At 40.7% G+C, this 20,867-nt stretch overlaps 1 protein-coding gene across 4 annotated transcripts in view; it reads right to left on the reverse strand.

The window, feature by feature from the left end:
* LOC114148310 (mannosyl-oligosaccharide 1,2-alpha-mannosidase IB) overlaps nucleotides 1–20,867 on the reverse strand; it is a 158,239-nt gene that overhangs the window by 24,878 nt on the left and 112,494 nt on the right. For 2 of the 4 annotated variants that reach the window (XM_028023502.1, XM_028023501.1), the window contains exons 12-13: nucleotides 20,507–20,679; nucleotides 9,992–10,107 (exon numbers count right to left, since the gene is read on the reverse strand). In XM_028023502.1, the coding sequence (XP_027879303.1) occupies nucleotides 9,992–10,107; nucleotides 20,507–20,679 (289 nt within the window). Of the gene's footprint in view, nucleotides 1–1,113; nucleotides 7,408–9,991; nucleotides 10,108–20,506; nucleotides 20,680–20,867 lie in introns of those variants that run through there. The other 2 variants (XM_028023503.1, XM_028023504.1) reach the window with 2 other exon arrangements.

Below are 20,867 nucleotides of genomic sequence, written 5' to 3' on the forward strand. Positions count from 1 at the left end.
GTTAACATTTACTCTGCTCAACAGATACTGGAGCTCAAATTGCCCGTAAAAGACGGAGCGATGTGCCCGGACGTTCATTTTTAACAAGTTTATCTCGTTAGCGACGGCCTCGGTCGATCCACACTAACCGGAAGCGGGTTACTCCGTCTGTTCTTTTACAACCGAGCTGAAGAGGCTTTACTCGGGAGATTTACTTTGGCTTTGAGAAATGCTGCCGATATTTCCAGCTGCCTGTCGGACTCGGTAATGCTCGGAGTTAAACGCCAGTCCTTCCGGTCTCATCAGTGGCCGTCACAGCGACCACGTCAGCGCCGACTGAAAGCAGGCACGTGCTCAACGGCCATCTCTCAACCATCAAATGCAGCTGGGACCACTGCAGATGATGTTTCACTTGAAAAGGTCAATTAAAGCGCAATCAGCCGCCTGGATTCAACAGGAGACGCTGAAGAAGCTCAAACTGAGCTTTCCTTGAAACGGAATATTTTTCTGCGGTTGAAATATGTTCTAATATTGCTAGTCAGTCGATTTTCTTTTGAAGTCCCAGGAGTCATTTCAGGGAAATAAATGAACAGAGAAGAGAGCTGCATTAAAAACAATACTTAAACGAAACGGTAGACGTTCAAGCGTCACAGAAAAATAAAGAAATGCTGAAATGTAAATCTCCGTGTCACGGCAATTGTAGCCCCACCAAGAACAAATGCAGCTCTTGCGAAACATTTGTGTTTGTAACACGCTTCTTTAGGGCATCAGTCACGTAAAGAAGTGTGATTTGTCTCCCCACGCTGCTCTATTTTCAGATTTATTGGTATTGATTGATGCTTTCATTGAACAGACAGTGGAGAAGACAGCAAATCTAACAATCTTGACAGCACAGACAGTTTTGGCTGGTTTTAAACATCATTAATTGGAATTTATTGTGGCAATGAATTAAAATTTCTATCAGGAGAAATTTATCACGATAAATGATACACGATACAATAAATGCTCACTACTAGTCAAGGATATGGCACCAGAGTCCGTCTAATAAAGTTAGACGGACTCTGGTCATCAAATCAGCTGCAATATTTAAATATTTGCTGCCGAGTTTAATAGAAAACACAAACGGAAAACATATCACTTTTCATAACATCTTTATTGGATGTGTCTCAGTTTTAAACATATTTACAGATACTTTAATCTTACTTTGTAGCTCAGTAAAAATACAAATACAGAACACTCAGTTTTGTCAAAATCAACGTCGCCGCTGCAGCGACCTGATGGTTTCCTCCTCAGCATGGACTCGGTGGTGATGATGTGGCGTTTAGGGGGAGGAGAGAGCAAAGTCTGCGCTGCATCAGTGAAGTGACCGATGGGTGAAATGAAATGAATTCAACTCTATCGACGGGTTTAACCATGAGCACACATGAAAAAGAGAAGGAAGAGACGAGTGGGGGAAGAGAAGAATGGTGGTTTCAACGCCTCAATTAAACCTTCAGAGGAAATCCTCAGCTTTTACGGTGCAGCTGCTAACTTGTGTACATAATGTAACCACGTCTGGCTGCGCTGCCGCCTATTTTCTTGAAAAAGGAAAAAAAAATTCTCAATTTCTGTTCCTGGTTATCCACAAAGAAGAACGCCAATTTAGAGTTGAAATCTGGGCCGGGTTTACCTGAACCGATCAGAAGGAAAAACGACACAAAGAGAGAGAGAGAGAGCAGAGCAGAGCAGAACGGGTCCGGCTTGATGAAAATACTTACAGTGCCTTAAAAAAAAACGGATTCACACCCCCAGAACTTTTTCACACGTTGCCACAAACTTCAAAAAGAGTTTTACTGCAGTATCTTCTGGTAAGTGCAAAGGGAAAGTTATGTTATGCTGGGTTCTAAACATGTTTCCACCCCCAAAAAGAGTGTATGTGTACTCAGCGCCGCTAAATAACAGTGTCTTTAAAGGTCTCCGTATCAGTCCATCTGATATTTATGTGGAGTATTAGGGTTATCCTGGTCCGATACGGACATCAGAAACTGGTCCGATGAGACATCAGGCCAAGAAATAAATCGGATTCCATCGTTATGTAGCTAAAACCTCAGATAGAAGCGCTCTGCTCCAGGACTCCGCTCCAGGATTTAGTCCAACCCGGCATTTTAAGTCAGTAATTACATAACACTGATATTTTAAAAAAAAGTACTGGCAGATTTTTTAAAGAAATTTTTTCCATGTGTTACGTGAGATAATCTGCCAGTGAAACTAGTACTTAACAAAAACTTAATGTCAAGTAATTATTGACTTAAAACAAGCTCCTATATCTTGCTGAAAAGTTGCTTGTGAGTTAGTTTTGTCGTATTTCAGTTGTACTATGATGTTAGCACTGCAAACTGGAGTAAAAATATTTGGTAAGACTTTGTATTTTTGCAGTGATGACTTAGTCACATATAATGTAATCAAGAATCTTAATTGAAAACTGAAAACACTAAAAAGGAAGCAGGATAAACCCGCCTCTTTCTCAATAATGACAAAATTAATTTTCAGGGCCGTATACAATAAATCAACAACATCAGTTGAAACCAATGTATGGTTCTCATTATTAAATCAGAAGTGTACAAGACTAAACCATTTTTCCTTAGTAACTGTTTTGAATGGATTTATAGTAAATCACTTTTCATCTCCTCATCCAAACAGTTTGTTTTAAACAGTTTCGTTCTGTTATTTCCATTTAAGACAACTAACTTTTTGGAAATTAATTGGCAATGATCTCTTTCTAGCTTTAAACACAACTAGTCCCATTTTTAAATAAACCAAATCCATTAGTTTGAAGATATTTGAAAGAATAGATTATTGTTAGTATGTTCTATAAGATTTATCTTATATAAAATTCTGATAGCTTTATTTAGTGTCACTAAGGTTTAGTGTTGGTTTTATATGTGTTTTTATATGCGTTTTATTTATAGACCTCTATACAGTCAGATATTAATTTGATATGGAACAAAGAATTAATATGTATAGAGTGTTTTAAATAAAGTGAAAAATCTGTTAGAAGTCTTATTATTTAGACAAGTTTTCGCTTTATGTATTTTATATAAGCTTTTCAGTCACATTTATGATCCTAAACAATCTCTATGGACATTATAACAGAATCTGACCGAGCTTAAGAGCAAATGGCTAAAGCTGATAGCGACACACCTCAAAACACCAAACTGAACAGAGTAGCATTTTCCTTCCACCTCACAATTACACGCTAAAAAAAAGTCATTAAAGTTCACATAAAAGAGAAAATGTAAAAATGTTCAAGGGGGGCATCGACACTTTAGGCAGGCACCGACTGACATCATGAACACTGAGGCTGAAACAGGATGAAGACGGTGTGCTGGCCTGGTTTCACATCTGAATTTAAAAGTGGTTCAAAGGTCAGGATCAGATCGAACCAGGTGTTGAAACGAAACGCTCCGTCACCGCGACGGAAACCGCGCGTGAACCTCCTGAGGTTTTCACGTCGGTGCCACCACCACCAGGTGCAGCTGGGAAGCCCGGGTGACCGGCTCTGACGTCACCAAGGAGCGAAACAGTAATAATGATAACGGCAATAAAAATCCCAGCTGATACTTATGTGCATTTTAGTCACATAAATATCAGGTAGACTGTTTACTGATACAGAAACCTTTAATGGCACTGTTATTTAGCGGTGCTGAGTACATATATATATATATATATACACTTTTTTTTTTGCGTTGCCGCTGCAGGAATGAAGTTGCTCTGGTCCTGCCGTACTGAAGTAAACATTATTTAGCATTGTTCAGCTAAACGCGTTTTCTGTGCTGAAAGTTTTTGAAATGGGAAAAATATATATATATATTTTTAGCTCTAATCAAATGGAAACATTTTAATAATAATGAACGGAAGTGAAATGATTTGATTATGCAACACATGTTGACAGGAGAGTTCCCCCGTTTCTGTTTTGTTTATTTATTCCTGCCTGGCGTCCGAACCGCTTCCCCCTGTGGTCGGTTCACCACGGGTCATTTTTGGCGGATATCGTTCAGTTTTATTCGCCCTCTCGCATCGTTTTACACCAACTGGCTCGAGTCCGGGTTTCTTTTTATTTCCATGCGACTGCGTGTTCGTTTCCTCGCCTCTGTCGGTTTCGGGTCAGTTTAACGAGGCGGGTTCAAGCGCCGGCCACGTCGAATGTTAAAACGCTCGGGACGGGATTTATGAGAAACGGGTTCAGAGTTGAGTGTTGTGTCAGCGGTAAAACACTCTGGAAGGACGACATGAGGAAGAACTGAGCTCTCAGTGTGAGGTACGGATGGAAAAGCGGCAAATATCAGAGCTAAAAAATCCTCTAAAACTTCTCAAAGTGTAAAACTTAAATCATAATCAGTACTTTTTAAAATAGTTTTTTAGAGCAGAGAAGTAATTTTAATACGTACTAAAGCACTTCAAATGGGGAGGAGCGACCATATCTGGATGATGTGTCACATGGAACCAAAGAGCTTGTTGTAAACAAAAAACTGACAAAGGCTTTTTTTAAGGTGAATATGTGGCAGTGCAGGAAAAAAAGATGGAGTGAGCGCTCTTGCTTTCCTGAAAGATCTCTCTTTATCAAACCACTTTGACACACTTAATATCTTGGCTTCAGCCCAGAGCCGGGAGGACGGGGAGACAATTCGGACCAAAGAAGAAGAAAAAAAAAGTAGCTAGTGTAGAAAGCTAAGTGTTGTTTGTGAGCATAAAGTTCTCAGGCTAGAAATTTTGTTGTTTATTGGTGTTTGCCACTTTTTATGTAGAAAACATCTGATTTACTTTGATAGTACCGAGTTATATCAATAAATCTATTCATATAATATTCTTAAATCTCCACGTAGTGTCTGAGCCAAACAATGGATCATAAATCTGAATCGATTCTGACTTTCAGAATTAGGTGACATGTTGAAAAAATAAAATAATTAACTGTAGACAAAGTTTACAAGACTGACAGGGACTAATGAAAAATGCTGACAGCTACACTGCTGTTCAGTTTAACCCTTACAAGTAGAAACATTGGTGTTCTGGTGATGCACTACTTTGGAGAAAAGTCCTTCAACACCCCTGTGTTTGCCATGGTAACAAAGCTCGTCTGAACTGCGGTAGAAATTTTGGCTTCGTCCAAACAGAAACGAAAGCGTTCAATTTTTGTAAACGGTTAAGAAAAACGATGTGCGTCAGCAGCACCACTGAAAATGCTGTAGTCTGTATGACGAGCCCGATGGTGGCGCTGTAACACCACTACAGAACGATGCGAAAAACAAAGAATGACGCCATATTTGTTATTTGTGGAAATGAGGCGCGTGCTGGATAGAGAGAAAAATGGAGCTACGCCGTCATAGCTTCAAAACTAATGTAGGTGGCCCGGTCAGACGGAAACACTGAAATGGACTCTGGAACCTGGTTTCAAAAATGATCGTCCACACGGATCCGGCATTTTGGGAGGCCAGAAACTGACAGTCTAAACATCCAAAGAATCATTGCGGATACAACTAAAATCTTCTCTATGTGGGCAGGGCCCAACTTTTCTTGAACGCTGCCAGAAGTTCAGTATTTTTTTATTACGGTTTTTGTCACTTTCTCAGGCCGGGCTCACCACAAAGTGCTTTGAAATCCCTGAGTCGGGTGCCAGTCTACTAGATCTCCAATCTACTGCTCTCAAAGAACATTCCTCCTTACTTTCCCTTTCTTAGTAAATAAATCAGCACCTAAATCTCCGCCTGATGAGCTCACGTTTCAGCTGTAGCTGTAGCAATCACTGCTTTCAATGGGTGACTATTGAGAGTTTGTTGCTGTGTACGCAACAACTTTTCAAAAATATTTCTTAATTTTGAACATGGAAATGAATATGAACATCATGAGCTAAAAGCAAAGGAGAAATTGTAAAAACAGCATAGGGCTTTTAGCATTTTAAATGGCATGCCGATAGCCTTAAAGAGAAAATATTGCAACTTTTCTGGAGACATTAACTATAATTTTGTACTATGTCAAAACGTTTTATGCAGCTTAGCATTTGTTAAAAGCAACTGAAGGTTGAATAATTTGACATCACGAGGATTTGAAGAGGTTGAGGTTAAAATCAAATCAAGAAACTTGGATTGTTTTCACATAAAGATGGAAACAGCAACAGCATGACTGATGGATAGTGGACAGACATAGAAAATGGTAGATGAAAGCTCTGCACCGAGGAGTATTGTAATCATTTATTCACCTCTTTCAGTGCTACACCACTCTACTCTTTTGTCCTTAGAGTTTTCCCGTAACAAAGTGCACAAACAAATGATTTAAAGCGGAGCCACCGACACAAACACGTATACCAAGAAGCGAGGTGTCACCGAAAACTGAGGAAACGAGAAAATCTGAGAGAGGACGGAAGGAAAAAAAAAAAGTGACGGGACGATGATGGGGGAACCTGTGGAAAACGGAAAGAAGAGCAGCATCCGGTGAAGTAGCAGCGGCAGCAGCAGGATGGTTTTAGGATGGGATAGAAACTGGTAAGACTGGTACATGGAGGCCTGCTGCTGTTCTTCTTTAATTACTTTCTCTCAAAATGGTCCATAGCCAAAAAAACCCCCCAGCTTTATATTAGGTGGTTACTGCTGTTCTCACCTGCTTGTAAAGAGGTGATTTGATTACAGTTTGAGGTCATGGACCATCAGATGATCAAACAGGAAACGGGTTCGGGTCATGGGGGAGAGAAGTGGAGGGCTTTCATACAACCCTGTGTCTCCATTAATGCAAAAAACCTCAAAACAAAAACATCTCGTTAACAGACCCTGTAAAATGTCCACTGGTCCGTTAGCGTGGAGGGGAAACAAACCCTTCAAGTGTCCGTTAGCATAATCCTTCAGTTTGCACTTCTAGGGCCTCGGCTCGAGTCAGAATGGAGGACGTTTGGTCAAATCAAATAAAAAAAACAAAACAAAAACAAAGCTTCTCGTTTGGAGCTCTTCGATTCAGAGCCGAGAAAAGGCTGAGCAGCACACCCACCGTCTGTCTGGTTGAAGCAACGAACACATGGATCTATAGTGAGAGTCGGAGAGGAGGACACAGAAATAGGAGGAGGAGGAGGAGAAGAAGAAGAGAGGGAGATCCAGAGAGTCGGTCTCCGTCTCCTCTGGCTCATGTCTGCAGTCCGGACGCAGATGAAGAGTTCCCATGGAAGTTTGTCCAGTGTTGGATGGGGGTTGGTGGGCTGGGTTGAGCAGAAAGGTGGTGCCCCCTGGTGCTGTGGAGGAGGAGGAAAAGGAGGAGGAGGCAAGCCTGTGCGTCTACCGCTGAGCGGGCTCGCTGCCAGGCAGGGTGATGTTGCCCAGGTGGAGGACGGGCAGCGGGTGGGCCTCGGTGTTAAAGACCCAGCTCTCGAACGGCATCAGGTCGTCACTGGAGAACAACAGGTACAGGTACCTGGGGGCGGGGCATGGCGACAGGGAGGGGGCGGGGCATGGTGGAGGGCAATGAAGGGGTAGGTAAAGGGAGTAGAAGGAGAAATTAATCATTCAAAATGACAGCAAACCCTGAATAAAACGCTGCTGTTATTGCTACAAGGTGTTTATGAAGACAAAGACATTTTTGTCTCCTTTATTTAGAAAAAATAGCAACCTGTTGCTTTGTTTTAATATTAAGATAAATCAAATTAAGATGACGTGAACATAAACAAAACTAAAATGTGTCAAAAGAGTCCAGTGTAGTCCTTTAGGTATTTGAAGTTCTAAGAGCTTAAAATATTTAAACATGAACTTTGCCAACAAAATACAATAAGGATTTTAATAAAACGTCCGGAAAAGAAAAGTTTAAATCACCCGAGAGAAGCTAAAACCCCGTCACTCTTCAAAGCAGAAATAATTTAGTGTAAACTGTGCTTCGTTTGTGCTACAATAGTTTTTGTTTGTGCCGCAATTAATTTTGATGTTAATAAAAGTTTCCTAAGGTCATAAAAGGTCAACTGGCCCGTCCCACATTTATAAAATCAAACAAATTTGACACCAAACCAGCTGCGTTTGTGCTGCATTCATTTTCATTGCTGCCACTATCCTTTTTAGGATATTGATTAAAGTTTTCAGAGGTCATTGAAAGGTCAACCGGCCCCTCTCACATTTATGAAGCAACAACTCTATTAGACTTGGGTACATTAGGGGCCCAGTTGAACTATTGACAACTTTTGGTATATCTTTAAAAAAAAAGGGAAAAAAAGCGGCACAAACAAAAATTTTAGCAGAAGAAACATAACAAAATGACTGGCACAAATTTTGTTTGCTTTCATAAATGTGGGAGGGGCTGGTTGGTTAAAAAAATTTGTAGCAGCACAAACACTTTTTTTTGCTGCACAAACGCAGCACCAATTTCGTTTGATTTGAAGAAGTCACAGAGTGCACAAACCCCTTTTTTAAAATGCCAGGTAGAAAACTGTTAGAGACAAAACGACAGACACAGAAAAACACGGTGGTGGCAACATCATGCTCTGGGTTCTTCAAAGGGAACTCATTTTTTTTCTGAACAAAGTTCATTAGTCTTAATCACAGCCAAATCAACAAAAGATTTTATTCAAAGAGAAGCTGAAACAGCGTTTAAGCTCATATTCAAATACCGATTTACCCAGTTTCCAGCAAAAGTTACATTATTATTATTACCAAAGCCTACATTTGTCAGCACTTCATTTGTTTTTATAAACATAATTTTCACATCACACAGTTTGCAAACTAACTCCTTAATTGCTGCAACAGAAGAGGAGAAAAGGCCAAATCCACACGACTGGAAAACGGAGCGACGTGGTTTCCTAAATGCTGCTTATCTGCTGATCAAAGGCGAGCAGCAGCCAATCAGAGCGTGGCTGCTGTTTCGCTCTGATGGGATTCTCTCAGCTGGGACAAACACTGACGGAAAAAAAGATACAAAAGGCCTCCAAACTCATAAGGATTGAAATGTCAGCGTCTCAGGGAGTGGGCGGCCGGCGTGGCAGCTGACATTTCACAGCTCACACACCAAACACACACACACACACCCACACACACACGCTGGTGGCATCAGAAGCCTCGTCGGTGTTCGTTTCAATCCCAGTCAAAAGCCGAGGTCTGATCGGCAGCCGGGAAATGTCACTTTACTTTGGAAGGCAGAAAGGACAGAGCGAAGGAAGGAAAGACAAAATAAAGGAATGAAGGAAGAAAAAAATACAGGACAGATGAAGGAAGGACAGAAAGTCAGTAGAAAGGAAGAAACAAAGGATGGAAAGACAAAGAAAAAGGTTGGAAGGAAGGATGAAGGAAAACAAGTGTAAAGGAAGGGCACAATAAATCAAGGCAGAAAAGAAGAAAGACAGAAAGAACAGAAAGAAGTTAAAGGCATGAAGGAAGGGATGAAGGCCACAAGAAAAGAACGAGAGAAAGAATAAAAGTAGGACACAAGGGACTAATGTAGGGAAGAAGGGAGGATTAAAGGAAGGAAACAAAGTGAGTAAGGGAGGATGAAACTAAGGAGTGAAAAGACACAAGGAAGGAAAAAAGGACAGAAATAAAGGATAAAGACAAGGCAGCAAGGAATTAAAGAAGGAAGGGAGAAGGAACAAATGAAGGACAAAACGTTTAGATCATGGAATAAAGTGAATAAAAGTCTGGAAATAAAAACACTGTTCCATAATCTATTTCTTCCATATTTATCCAGACCTGGAAAATAGTGAGCTCTAATTCCAAAGGAAAGGAAACCTGAGAAACTGGTTAGAAAAGCAGCACAAAGCCTGAAGGGGATCATTTACACAGAGCAGCCACCAGGGGGAAGGAGTGAACCACCAGAGCGATTCTCCCCAGACTCACTTAAGAGCTGTTGCTCAACTCAACAGTGATGGGATGGAAAACCAAACCAGGGGTTCCCTCTGCATCAAACACACAGGCATAAAGGATCCACTGCTTTGGTTCTGTGCAAAATCCAACTTATACTGGACTTCTATAGGTTAAAGTGTCTGAGTGTTAAGGAGGAAACTGCTTCAAATCAAACTCACTTGAGCGTCTCGGCGAGGAAGAAGCTCTGCTGCACGTCATCGTAGGTCGGGTTGGACGAGTAGACGTCCTTCACTCCGGAGAAGCCTCCACTCACGCGGCAGTACTTATCAATGGCCTGGAGGAGACCAGATGGAGAAAGGGAAGGATTTAAGAGTCTCTTCAAACCTGATAGTGCTGTAGACTCTGTTTCATTGGGGACCAAAATTGCAACATTTATTTCATTTTCGGCTGCTGCGGCTCGCTTTCAGACTGCACTGAGTCAAATCAACCAAACTCTTTGAAAAACCTGTTACCCTCCTCGCCTGTAATGGCGCTACACCAAGAGCGACTGAGGAAAATGACACACAAAACCTGAGAAGACGACACTGAGAACAACTTCCTTCCTGAGCACAACCATGTAAACAAAAGCGTCAGATTTTAGTGGTTGTAGGATTCCTCTTTTGTCTTTGGCAAATGACCAAAAGACATCTCTCCAGTTAGCGTTAGACTGGCTAGCGGGTTGTATTTACCCAGAATGCCTTGCATCATAGCCCGGTCCCTGCTTATAGAGCGGTCTCTGGCCACAAATGAATTCAAACTGCAACAGAGTTCACTTTAACCGAGGATTTCAGGCGGACCAGAGTTTGTTTTTTTAATTGCACGTTCCCTCTTCCCCAAATGAACCAGACAGTCTAGGAAAGCAAACTAGAGTTTGATTAAAGAGGATTAAACAATGATGGTGTGAATAAACCCTAAAAAAGCAAGAAGTGCAAAGACCGAGAACACGCAGGGAAGGAGGTAGGGAAATCACAAACGTCAAAAGTGTAAAACAAAAGAAGACTTGAACAGAAACGAGCGGTGACGTCTAAAAAGAAACGGTCAAAGGAAGGAACGACAGATCAGAGAGGACGACGAAAACGAGAGCAGAAAGGAGCAGAGGAAAGAGAACGCGTGGGGGAGGAGAGCACATTTTAATAAGCTTATAAAAGCACACTGTAATTAATTTCTTTGCTTTAGACAGATTAGAGCTGGTCCTGGGGTGACAGTCAGCAGAAAACGGCTCTACAAAACACAAACGCTTCCCAGCATTTCTGCTCTCCTTCCACAAAAAAGCTCCAGAACGGGAGTAGTCAGGGGTCTGCCCTCTAACGACCCAATCTAGTTTAAAATATGTCAGCAGACATATCAGAAATGACTTGCTTTGGGTTATGAGAGTTTGAATTTGTCTCTATACATTGAATGTTTAATTGGAAGGAAGAAGGATGTCACCATCAGGGAACAATGTGCTAAAGTCTGGAGGCTGATTCTGATCCGTACAGACGGCCTGATGGTGAGTAAATCAGGACGGCTGATGGTTGAAATTCCTGACTGGTTTACATTTTGTACAGCTGATGTGTTTGTGTGTCCTTCAACCATAACAGACTTCCGTGACCTGCTGCCGGTGAAACGTTTTTGTACACCCATCGTGGGATTTTGAAGATCCAATTCAAACATTTGTTGAGAGTTAGACGTCCAGAAACTAAAATCTGGGACACAAATTTAATGTGAGCATTTTCTCTAACTTACAGGGTCTAATTTATACAAACAGGCCCAAATACATTATGAAGGATGAAGGATATATCGGCATTAACATCGGTATCGGTCAATATTACTAGGCTTTTAACCTTTCGGTATCGGTCCTATAAATAAAACTGGGCTGATATTAACAACCGATATTTATTTCCATTTTGTTGCCGTTTGTTACTGAAGGGGCAGCAGAAAAGGTTGATCATGCAACTAGCTGAGTCTCTATTGGTCATGTAATTGCACAAATTGAAATTCTGAAAATAAATTTGCTTAATGTAAACGTGTTAATAAAAAAAATGTCTTCTGATTAAGAAAAAAACGTTTTAATGTGGTTTTGGGGCTGGGTTGAAATTAGTGTATTTCGCAAAACTGTAATGGAAAAACATTTTCACATCACAAGTCACATGATCAACAACCGGATGTTACTACTGACGGAATCGACGAAGAAAACAACAGGAAGTAGTTGGATGATGACGGCGCAGTATTAAAAAAAAAAAAAGACTTATCGTGAACAAACTTATTCACGTGTGATTTTAATTGCATTTCTCATGTAATGGAAACACAGCAATTTTAAAATTGTGCATTTTTTCCAATGTTAGTGGAACATTAACAAAGATTTGAGCACATTTGTAATGGAAACACAGCTTGTGAGTAACACAAAAAAGAATTATGGAGCGTTTCCCTAAAGCCCATGGGCAATGTTTGGGTCAATGAGTTATTTTTCGTCAAAGTATTGAAAGTGTAGTAAAATGGATATATCTGTAAATATCAATTATCAGCCATATTTGATATAAATAACAGCAATACTTATATCAAATTTCCATATTTGTGCATCTCTCAGGTGTATGATGTAAGCATACATTCACAGTGGTGTCTTCAGTTGTAGATCTTGAAAAGCAGCTGAAATCCTTTACTGTAAACCCACAAACATTTCCCCAGCGTTCGATATACTGCGATAGGATTACTGCAATGTTTCCCTGCAGTTGAGTTCAGAGCATCATTCTTTGAGGATGTTTTCATTTTCGTTCCTGATACGGACACGGATTATTTAACACAGCGAGCTGTAATATTCCTACGTCTGAAGACTCTGTCTCGTCGACGGCAGCAGCACTCAGGAATTCAATGGCCGACACTTTTCTTCTCATAGCACAGCACGGCGGCCTTGGACGAGCGGTCAAAGGCACACGAAACCAAAACTCTGCTTGGTCGGCATAGAAAAAGCAGTTCGGTTTAAAGGCTGCAATCAGGTTCGCTGCCCGACAGGAAGGTATGTAAACAAGAGAAATGATAGAATGAGGAGAGGTCATGATCTACGGCGTGACATTTCCGACTTAGTTTGTTGGCGACAAGACCAGGGAGAAGAAGTGAGAAAACTGTCGGATTAGACAGCTACTCCAGCTCACATTAAATAAATACACACTAAAACATAATAACACTCAATGTCATTAAAAGTTTATCAATCGTCCAGCAGGTGATGCTAACGGCCTGCTAGCACATACGAGCTCCATTGATTTCCAAAGGGAACTTATCACAGTAGATTTGGCCGCTGACTAATTCTGGCTGCATTATACTGCGGGACACGGCCCATCGACTTTCACTATTAACACATGTAATTGAATAGCATTATCTCTGCCCCTTGTCTTTTAGCCATTCCTCCATCGCACAAACACACACTCACTGATCCAGTCCACGCAGGAACGTCCTCGTGCGACCTCGTTGCCGTCAGCAAATTTGCTTCGCAGAGAGTTTGGACCATAATTCCTGATATTCATGGGCCGCCGCTGCAGGCCGGCGTGAGCCTGCACGTTTTGATTCATGGAGCCCAGGCGCTCTACTCCAAACACACACACAAACACATCTATATAAATATACATACATTTTAGCAAGCTAAAAGGACTAATTGCATGTGTTGCTATTTAAAACTAGCTTAACATGAGTTGAATCATTTTTACGGCAATCTTTCAGCTGCTGTGAGGCGAGCGCACCCTTACAATCGGAAGGCATGACCATCTGTGCTAAATTATTTGTACCATTAAACTGTCCATTGGTGAGAGGAGGAGAGGGGGCGGAGGGCAGCAGCTGCCAAGGTTGGACATATTTCACAGCGCAGCAGCCGGGCCTTCACCTTCAAACTCATTTACAAAATGGCACAGAAAGCTGCGAACACACACACAACACACACACACACAACACACACAAACATGCACACACAGGCTTGTCGCAATAAATTTTGCTAGACGATAAATAGGCCCGGAAATGATTGTGATAAATGATAATATCGTTGTTTTGGACAATTTTCAAGTAATATATTGATTGCATAATAATGCTCTCTCAAAGACAAATACAAACTTCAGTTTTCTAAAGAATGTTTAGAACCGGAAGATATTTTAAATATCTTCACAACAAAACGGGAAAAAAAAACATACATCCGAAAACATCAATAAAACGGATTATGTTTCTGTGAACAACGTAGCTCCTTCAAATGAATGGAAATGATCAAACTCATTTTAATTTATCATGCGATGAATTGATGAATTGCGACGGCCTTGTGCACATACAAATGCAAACCAACCAGCATCACCAGCTCATCTGGACGTTTAAGCCGTTTTGTCAGACGCTCCTCACCTGTAGCAGGTTGGACTCCACAAAAGTCCGTTGATATTACTTATAATAATATATAAATATAATTATTGCTACTTCCTTCATTTTATGATCTTGTGATGATGCCGTCGGCTCCCGTTGCTCGACAATTTTAAAATCGATCCGTAGACAGCGGCGACAATTATTACTTGCGTAGACACAGCACTCCCGTGTGACGCCAACGTTCTTCTGCGAATGCGGGTCACTTTGGAGTTATACACCCATTCTCACAGAGGTCTGACTGAGGTCGCATTTAATTAGTAATGTGAACAACCACAAACACACAAAAGAACCAGACACACATCCAAAAAAATCTGATTTCAGCATAAAAAAATTTATAACTGAGCCTCAAGACTTGTTGTGTGAGCGCAGCCTTAGCTTTCAGTGAACAGAAGTCGACTTTGGCCGTATCAAGTGCTTTTCTTCCATCTCAAACCAATCTGCTCTTTCAACTCTGACCTGTGGCGTCAACACGGTGTCTTCATCCACACCAGTCCAACTCATTGGTTATTTTCCCTCTCAACCTCAGAGATGTGTGCGTGTGTGTGTGTGTGTGTGTGTGCGTGTGCGAAACACCTAGACCGAAGCTTACTTTCTCTTGCCCACTCGCGTGTTCAGTTTGAACTTGAGCAAGACGTTCAGATGCCTGAACGAAGAGTTGGTGCCCGACTAGATGTTGGTGTCGACAAGCAACTGAACAGGTGCGTCTAATCAAGTGGCCTGCAACAGTCTGACAGCTGTTTATGTAACACACCGAGGCTCAGGTGCTTGCATGAGAAAGCCGGCTTGCTCAGCTATGTCAGAGAAATGAATTTAACTAAACATACGAGCAGAGAAATGTACTGTAGCTGTGTGGAGCTGAGGCTGAGAGTGTCATCTAGAGAAAACTGCAGGTGTCTGCGAGACGTGAGTGGGTTAGAGTACAGACAGTACCGGAGGAGGAGAGGCGTTCGGAGAGAGCCTCAAGTAATGAGTGACAAACCTGGTGTGAAGACAATTAGTGGAAAACGACAAATTCAGGGAAGAAAACACAAAACTTTTAGCAGCGACGAGGGGAAGAAAACGAAAGTGCTGATTGTTAGAGTTGTGGCATCTTATGGGGAGAAAAACAACAAATGTGAAATACTAGGAAGTGATGACTAGGCTGAGAGTCTATTGCAGGCATGCTCCATTAGATTACATCAGCGCAGTCCAAACATTCTGCAACATGGGTAACGAGAATCTCTTTTGTTATGAAATATGTAAAAACAAACTAAACACGCAATTTTTAATGAAACATACGAGCCTGATTTCTATACAGAAAGAATCTGAAAGTCCTGTATGACATATTCTGGGATAATAGAATATAATCAAAGTCTCTCTTTTGTTGTTGTTTGAATACTTTTCCCACAGTAAAAATCAAGCATTTTAAAAAACAATATAATTGACTAAAGAAGACAGACTCAATTTACTATCATATGATATGATTAATTACCGTTATTAATAATGTATTGTGATAGTATTTGACATTTTACAGCATGATCAATTGAAATACAACAAAATTTTGTCTCTCAAAATAGTTTTGGTGATTCTAACTCACCTTATCAGGCAGTATTATGTATTCTCCAGGTACATAGTGCTGATTTATAGCACAATCAGATAACTATGACAACTTCAGTTGTTAAAAAAATGCTATACATCAAACATGACTTAGAAATTTGACCTTGTACCTTGAAAGTGGGCCTCTGTGTCTTTAAGAAGCTCCTACTCTTTCTGAAACATCACAGCATATTCCCTCTGTTAACAATTTAAAACTGCAGTTCCACCAGGTATTTGCTAATTGCTGCTGGCTAGTCTGTGGGAGCTGAGTGGGGGAAGGCTGCTCAGTGAGGTGAAAACTTGGAAACTGCAGCTCTGAGGAGGAACTTCGTCTTAAAGGTGGAGCTAGGTCCACCCAGGCGTTTTGCACAGCTGAATGGTTGCCATGGAGACTAAAGGATTTCTCAAACATGCATGAAAGAATCAAGGCAACACTCCAGGTATGTTTTTGATGAGGAAATAAAAGTGGATTTTACATGATACTTTAAATAAAGTTAAAGTTTAGTCTTACTTAACGTCAGACAATAAAAAAAAAACTGTCTAAAATTAGGTGGATACAATTTTTCACTTCAACTGTTGATAACACTTTCCAAATTTAGGTTTTTAATCAAACATTAGGTTGCACTTTATTACAAAACTTCACAGTTTTAATATCACGTTACACAGAAATCAAGCACTTTCCAAACCTTGAAAACATCTAACTGAAATTCAAAGACTTTCCAGGTTACCAACCCTGTAAAAGTTACTGAATGATGCTCTGTAGCATCAAATTAAGATGTGGTTTATAAGAGATTGCGGTTTTGTTTTTATTTTAATTTTCACTTTTAGACTGCTTAAAGTGTTTCAGAAAACATTTTCACTTAAAATCCACTGAAACTTCACACAGTCCAGATCAACTTGCAGAACTATAACTGCATAAATCTGCCATTAAATAAGAATATCTTCAGTCACCTTTATAACTGTTTACCTATAAGGTTCAACTAAGCAAAAGGAAGTAAAGACGAGGCCTTCAGCGCCAGCTCTCTTTAGTGTCAGTCAGGATCGCGGCTAATAAACACACCTGCCAGTACATTTGCTTGGCACTTGTGCTCTTATGCTATTTACTCCCACTCAGAAAAACAAAAACAAAGAGCTGCTAAGAAGAGAGAGAGACAAAAACTAAATGACAAGACAACTGGCAGGAGAAAGGAGAAAAACAAGAGATGGAGAGAAGATGAAAACGATGAGTCTCGCACCGAGGAGCCGCGCCGACTTATATAGACGGTGAGCGCTCTAATCCCCCCGTCAGAGGAGGTTTTCAGCTCGGTGCTATTTTCAGATAGCTTTTTATCATAACACACAGGAAGAAGTAAAGGTTGTCTCGAAAAAACAAGCAGAAATAAAGCAGATCTCCTGCTTAAAAGACCACATCAAGCAGTCACACGGAGGAGGCGGGTCCAACGGGAGCACACTTTTAACATCCAGCCGTTTGAGGCAGGATGACGTTATTCGGATTAAATAAACATTTATTGGAGATGAGGTTTATGCTGTGGTTAGAAAGTCCTTGTTATAAAGGATGATTAAAAAATGTTTCAGAAGAAACTAAGAAATATAGAACAAAAGATGAAATTAAGACAAAATACTGGTGTTGAACGTTTTAAACAACATATGGAAAGTGCTTAAAACCTTTCCTGTTTTCATATAGATGTGTGTCAAAGCGTCTCTTTAAAGGGGTAGTATCTATTTTATAACAATTAATTGTTATAAAATATTCTACATGCAGCTCTGGAACAAATGAAGAGCCCACTGCACTGAACCCATTGAAAACCTCATGGTTATTCCAACAAATATTGATTTCTGAACTCATCCTGAGTTCAAACATTAGTATTGTTGTTTCTAAATATGAACTAGTTTCTTTGCATTATTTGAGGTCTAAAAGCACAGCATCTTTTTCGTTATTTTGACCATTTCTCATTTTCTGCAAATAAATACTCATTTTTTGCTGGGATTTCTGGAGACACGTCATAGAATAAAAGAAGAATGTTCATTTTACTCAATCATATACAGACAAAGAGTAAAATCAGTGAAACATTTTAAGTGGGCTCTTATTTTTTTCCAGAGCTGTATATATTAAATATGACTAAAAGGAAATTTTATTACTTAAAATTGGACCTCTGTCTCTTTAAGAAGCTCCCATTCTTCTTGAAACTCGGCCACCAGGAAGTCGTCACAACATGGCTCCTCTATAAACAGCTTTTTTAGAAGTTTCTCCCAAAATGAGCTCAGCAGATGCTCAGTTCCACCAGGTGTTTGCTAATTGCTGCTGGCTAGTCTGAAGGAGCTGACTGGGGGAGAAAAGAGGGACGGGGTGCTCTGTGAGGCAGGAGCTTGGAAGTTTGGAAACTGCAGCTCATTCCAGGTGTTTTGTACAGCTGAATGGTTTCTATGGAGATTAAAGGATTTCTCAAACATGCATGAAAGAATCTAAAACACTCCAGGTGTGTGTTTTTTCCAAAAAGTCACTTGTACATAATACTGCCTCTTTAACCCCCATACTGAATCAGAATGAGCTACGGACGACACTGACTGCAGCCTACCTGGGAGACACTAGCTGCTACATTTTACCTGCCTGCTCTCTCTTTGTGCATTCATTGAGGCGATCGTTTCAGACGCGCTCCTTATTTCCTAACGTCACCGATTACATTCATTTCTCCCATTATGACCGATGTGCTGTATTTCAGCTCGTAATGACAAATAATAGCCGCGGTCCTTAACGTGAATTTTAGGCATTCAATAATGACAATTAACCCAATATGTGACAGGAGTCATTGATCTCGGATTTAAAGCGGGGAGCACTTTGAGGCGGACGACGTTCTGTTTGTGACGAGCTTTTAACACGACGACGGGGAGGCTGGAGGAACACAGGTGGAGCAGTTTATACATCTAGAGGCTATTTTAACAACGCCTTCTTGTACACGCTGCAGAACAACACAAACGGTAGCCGACTGCACTGCAGAAGTGTTTGTGCTCCTTTAATATTCTCATTTTCTCATGCTGCAACCACATACTTTCACTTTTGGCATTTGATGTGGTAGACCAACGCACGGTGTATACAGAAGAAGAAGAAAATGTTTTTCAGGAGTTAAATTTCATTAATCAGAAGCAGCTAACTCTGCAGAAATAAACAGCTCAGGTGTGAGAATCTGCTAATGGGAGATGTGTATTGAAATTTATGCAAAGGTTGTAAGAAATAAAAACGTACTGTTGAAAGAGAGTCATGTGGAGAACACAAGAAATATTTTCAGGGGAAAAATGAGTTTTAGCTCAAATAACACTAAATGTATATTCTTTGCTTCCATTCAAAGTGCTATCTATGGTGAACACATCATTCCCACTATGATAATGGGAGATTGAATGAGCTACAGACAGAAAAGTGCTGAGGGAGAGAGTCTCACAAAACCATACAGTTATTTTGGACTGATTGATTTGTTATAATGGCCCAGTCAAAGCAAACAAATAAGCAACGTTTGGGAGGAGATCTAAATCCAGCAAAACGACTGTTTATAGATGTTTTGCTACTTTATCTGACAGAGCTCGGCAGAACGATGGGCAGAAACTTCATTCACAGACGCGTAGAGAAACATGTTGCTGTTGCATCAAAATGAGGTTCAACAAAGCAGCAACTCACGAGGGCTGAACATAAACGCAGGCAGCACAGAGAGATGTTTACGATTTTGTAAAAGATTGAGATTGGAGGGGAACTGTAATTTTCTTTCCACTTTCCAATCAGGCTCTCTGTGTGTGTTGGTCGATCGCATTAAGACTCAAATAAAATACATTAAAGTTTGTGCTCTTAATGTGACAAATGTGAAGTGAAGTTTGTGTAGCACATTTCAGCAACGAGGCAAGGCCTCATTGCCTTACATTTTGTCAAATACCATCACGGAAATCAATCCTTCAAACATGTTGCTCAGAGTTCCACTTGCTACTCATCAAAAGTGGATTTTTAGCCTCGATTTAGAGGAACTCAGTGTTTCGGGTGTTTTGCAGTTTTCTGGAAGCTTGTTCCAGATTTGTGGTGGATAGAAGCTGAATGCCTCTCAGAATACATTTGCACGGCACTGAATCGGTGGCCTTGATGAAAGTAACACAAAATCCTCTAAACACCTAAAATGCTCTTTGTGGCTTAAGTACAAGGAAACATAGAGAAGTGATAATGAAGGTAAGATGTTCATCCGTCTACTCTATTATGCAACTTTCATGAAAAAAAAAAAAAACAGAAAAAACATTAATTACATATTTGGTAAACCTATCACTATGTTCTGACAGCATAAGATTAGACAGATAACATGTGGATAAAAATAGAGCTCCTCTGCCTCTTGGTCCAAGTGCAGAAACAACCAATCAGAGCCAGGAGAGTCTCAGTGCTGTCAATCATGCTTATGTACGCCCTCGCTCTCTCTGCCAAACCAAAGCCTTTCATCAATGCTAAAGCTATTTACCATGTCCACCACACTTACTGTGTTTTTTCCTGCACAGTAAGCTGTTTCTCCGCCATTAGCACATTTAGCAGCATGTATACTAGCTTTACTGACAGTGCTAAGACCCTTCTCTTTACTCTCATTGGTTGTTTTTGCAGAAGGTGAAGGAAGAGGAGCTCAATTTAATATTATCTTTTTTTTTTTACCGATTATCTGGCATTCTGTAACAAATCTGTAAAAAGTGACACACTACAGCTCCAGAATAAAATCCAAATCATCGTTTGTCTTTACCTGAGCCGCCTCCCAGCCCCACTGCCTGTACTTGGGGTCGTGGGTGAACCTCCACATGTACCAGTAGGTCTCGATGACCTCCGGCCGCAGGATGTAGTACTTCTCATTCTGCCGCACGGCCACCGCCTCCAGGCCGCTGTCGAACTTAAATGCCTCTGGGCCCAGCTTCAGGACTGGGGTGATGACGATGATGATGATGATGATGATGATGGAGGGGCAGAGGAAGGAAGAGAGAGATTAAGATTGAACAGAGTGGGCGGGTTAGGAGGGTGAACAAAGGAGAGGAGAGAGTGAAAGGAACAAATTAATAAGAGTTAAAAGAGAATCGAGGTCAACATTATCTTTTGCTCTCTGTCTTAAT

This window comes from Xiphophorus couchianus, chromosome 7 (genome assembly GCF_001444195.1).
Source record: "Xiphophorus couchianus chromosome 7, X_couchianus-1.0, whole genome shotgun sequence".
Classification (NCBI taxonomy): domain Eukaryota; kingdom Metazoa; phylum Chordata; class Actinopteri; order Cyprinodontiformes; family Poeciliidae; genus Xiphophorus; species Xiphophorus couchianus.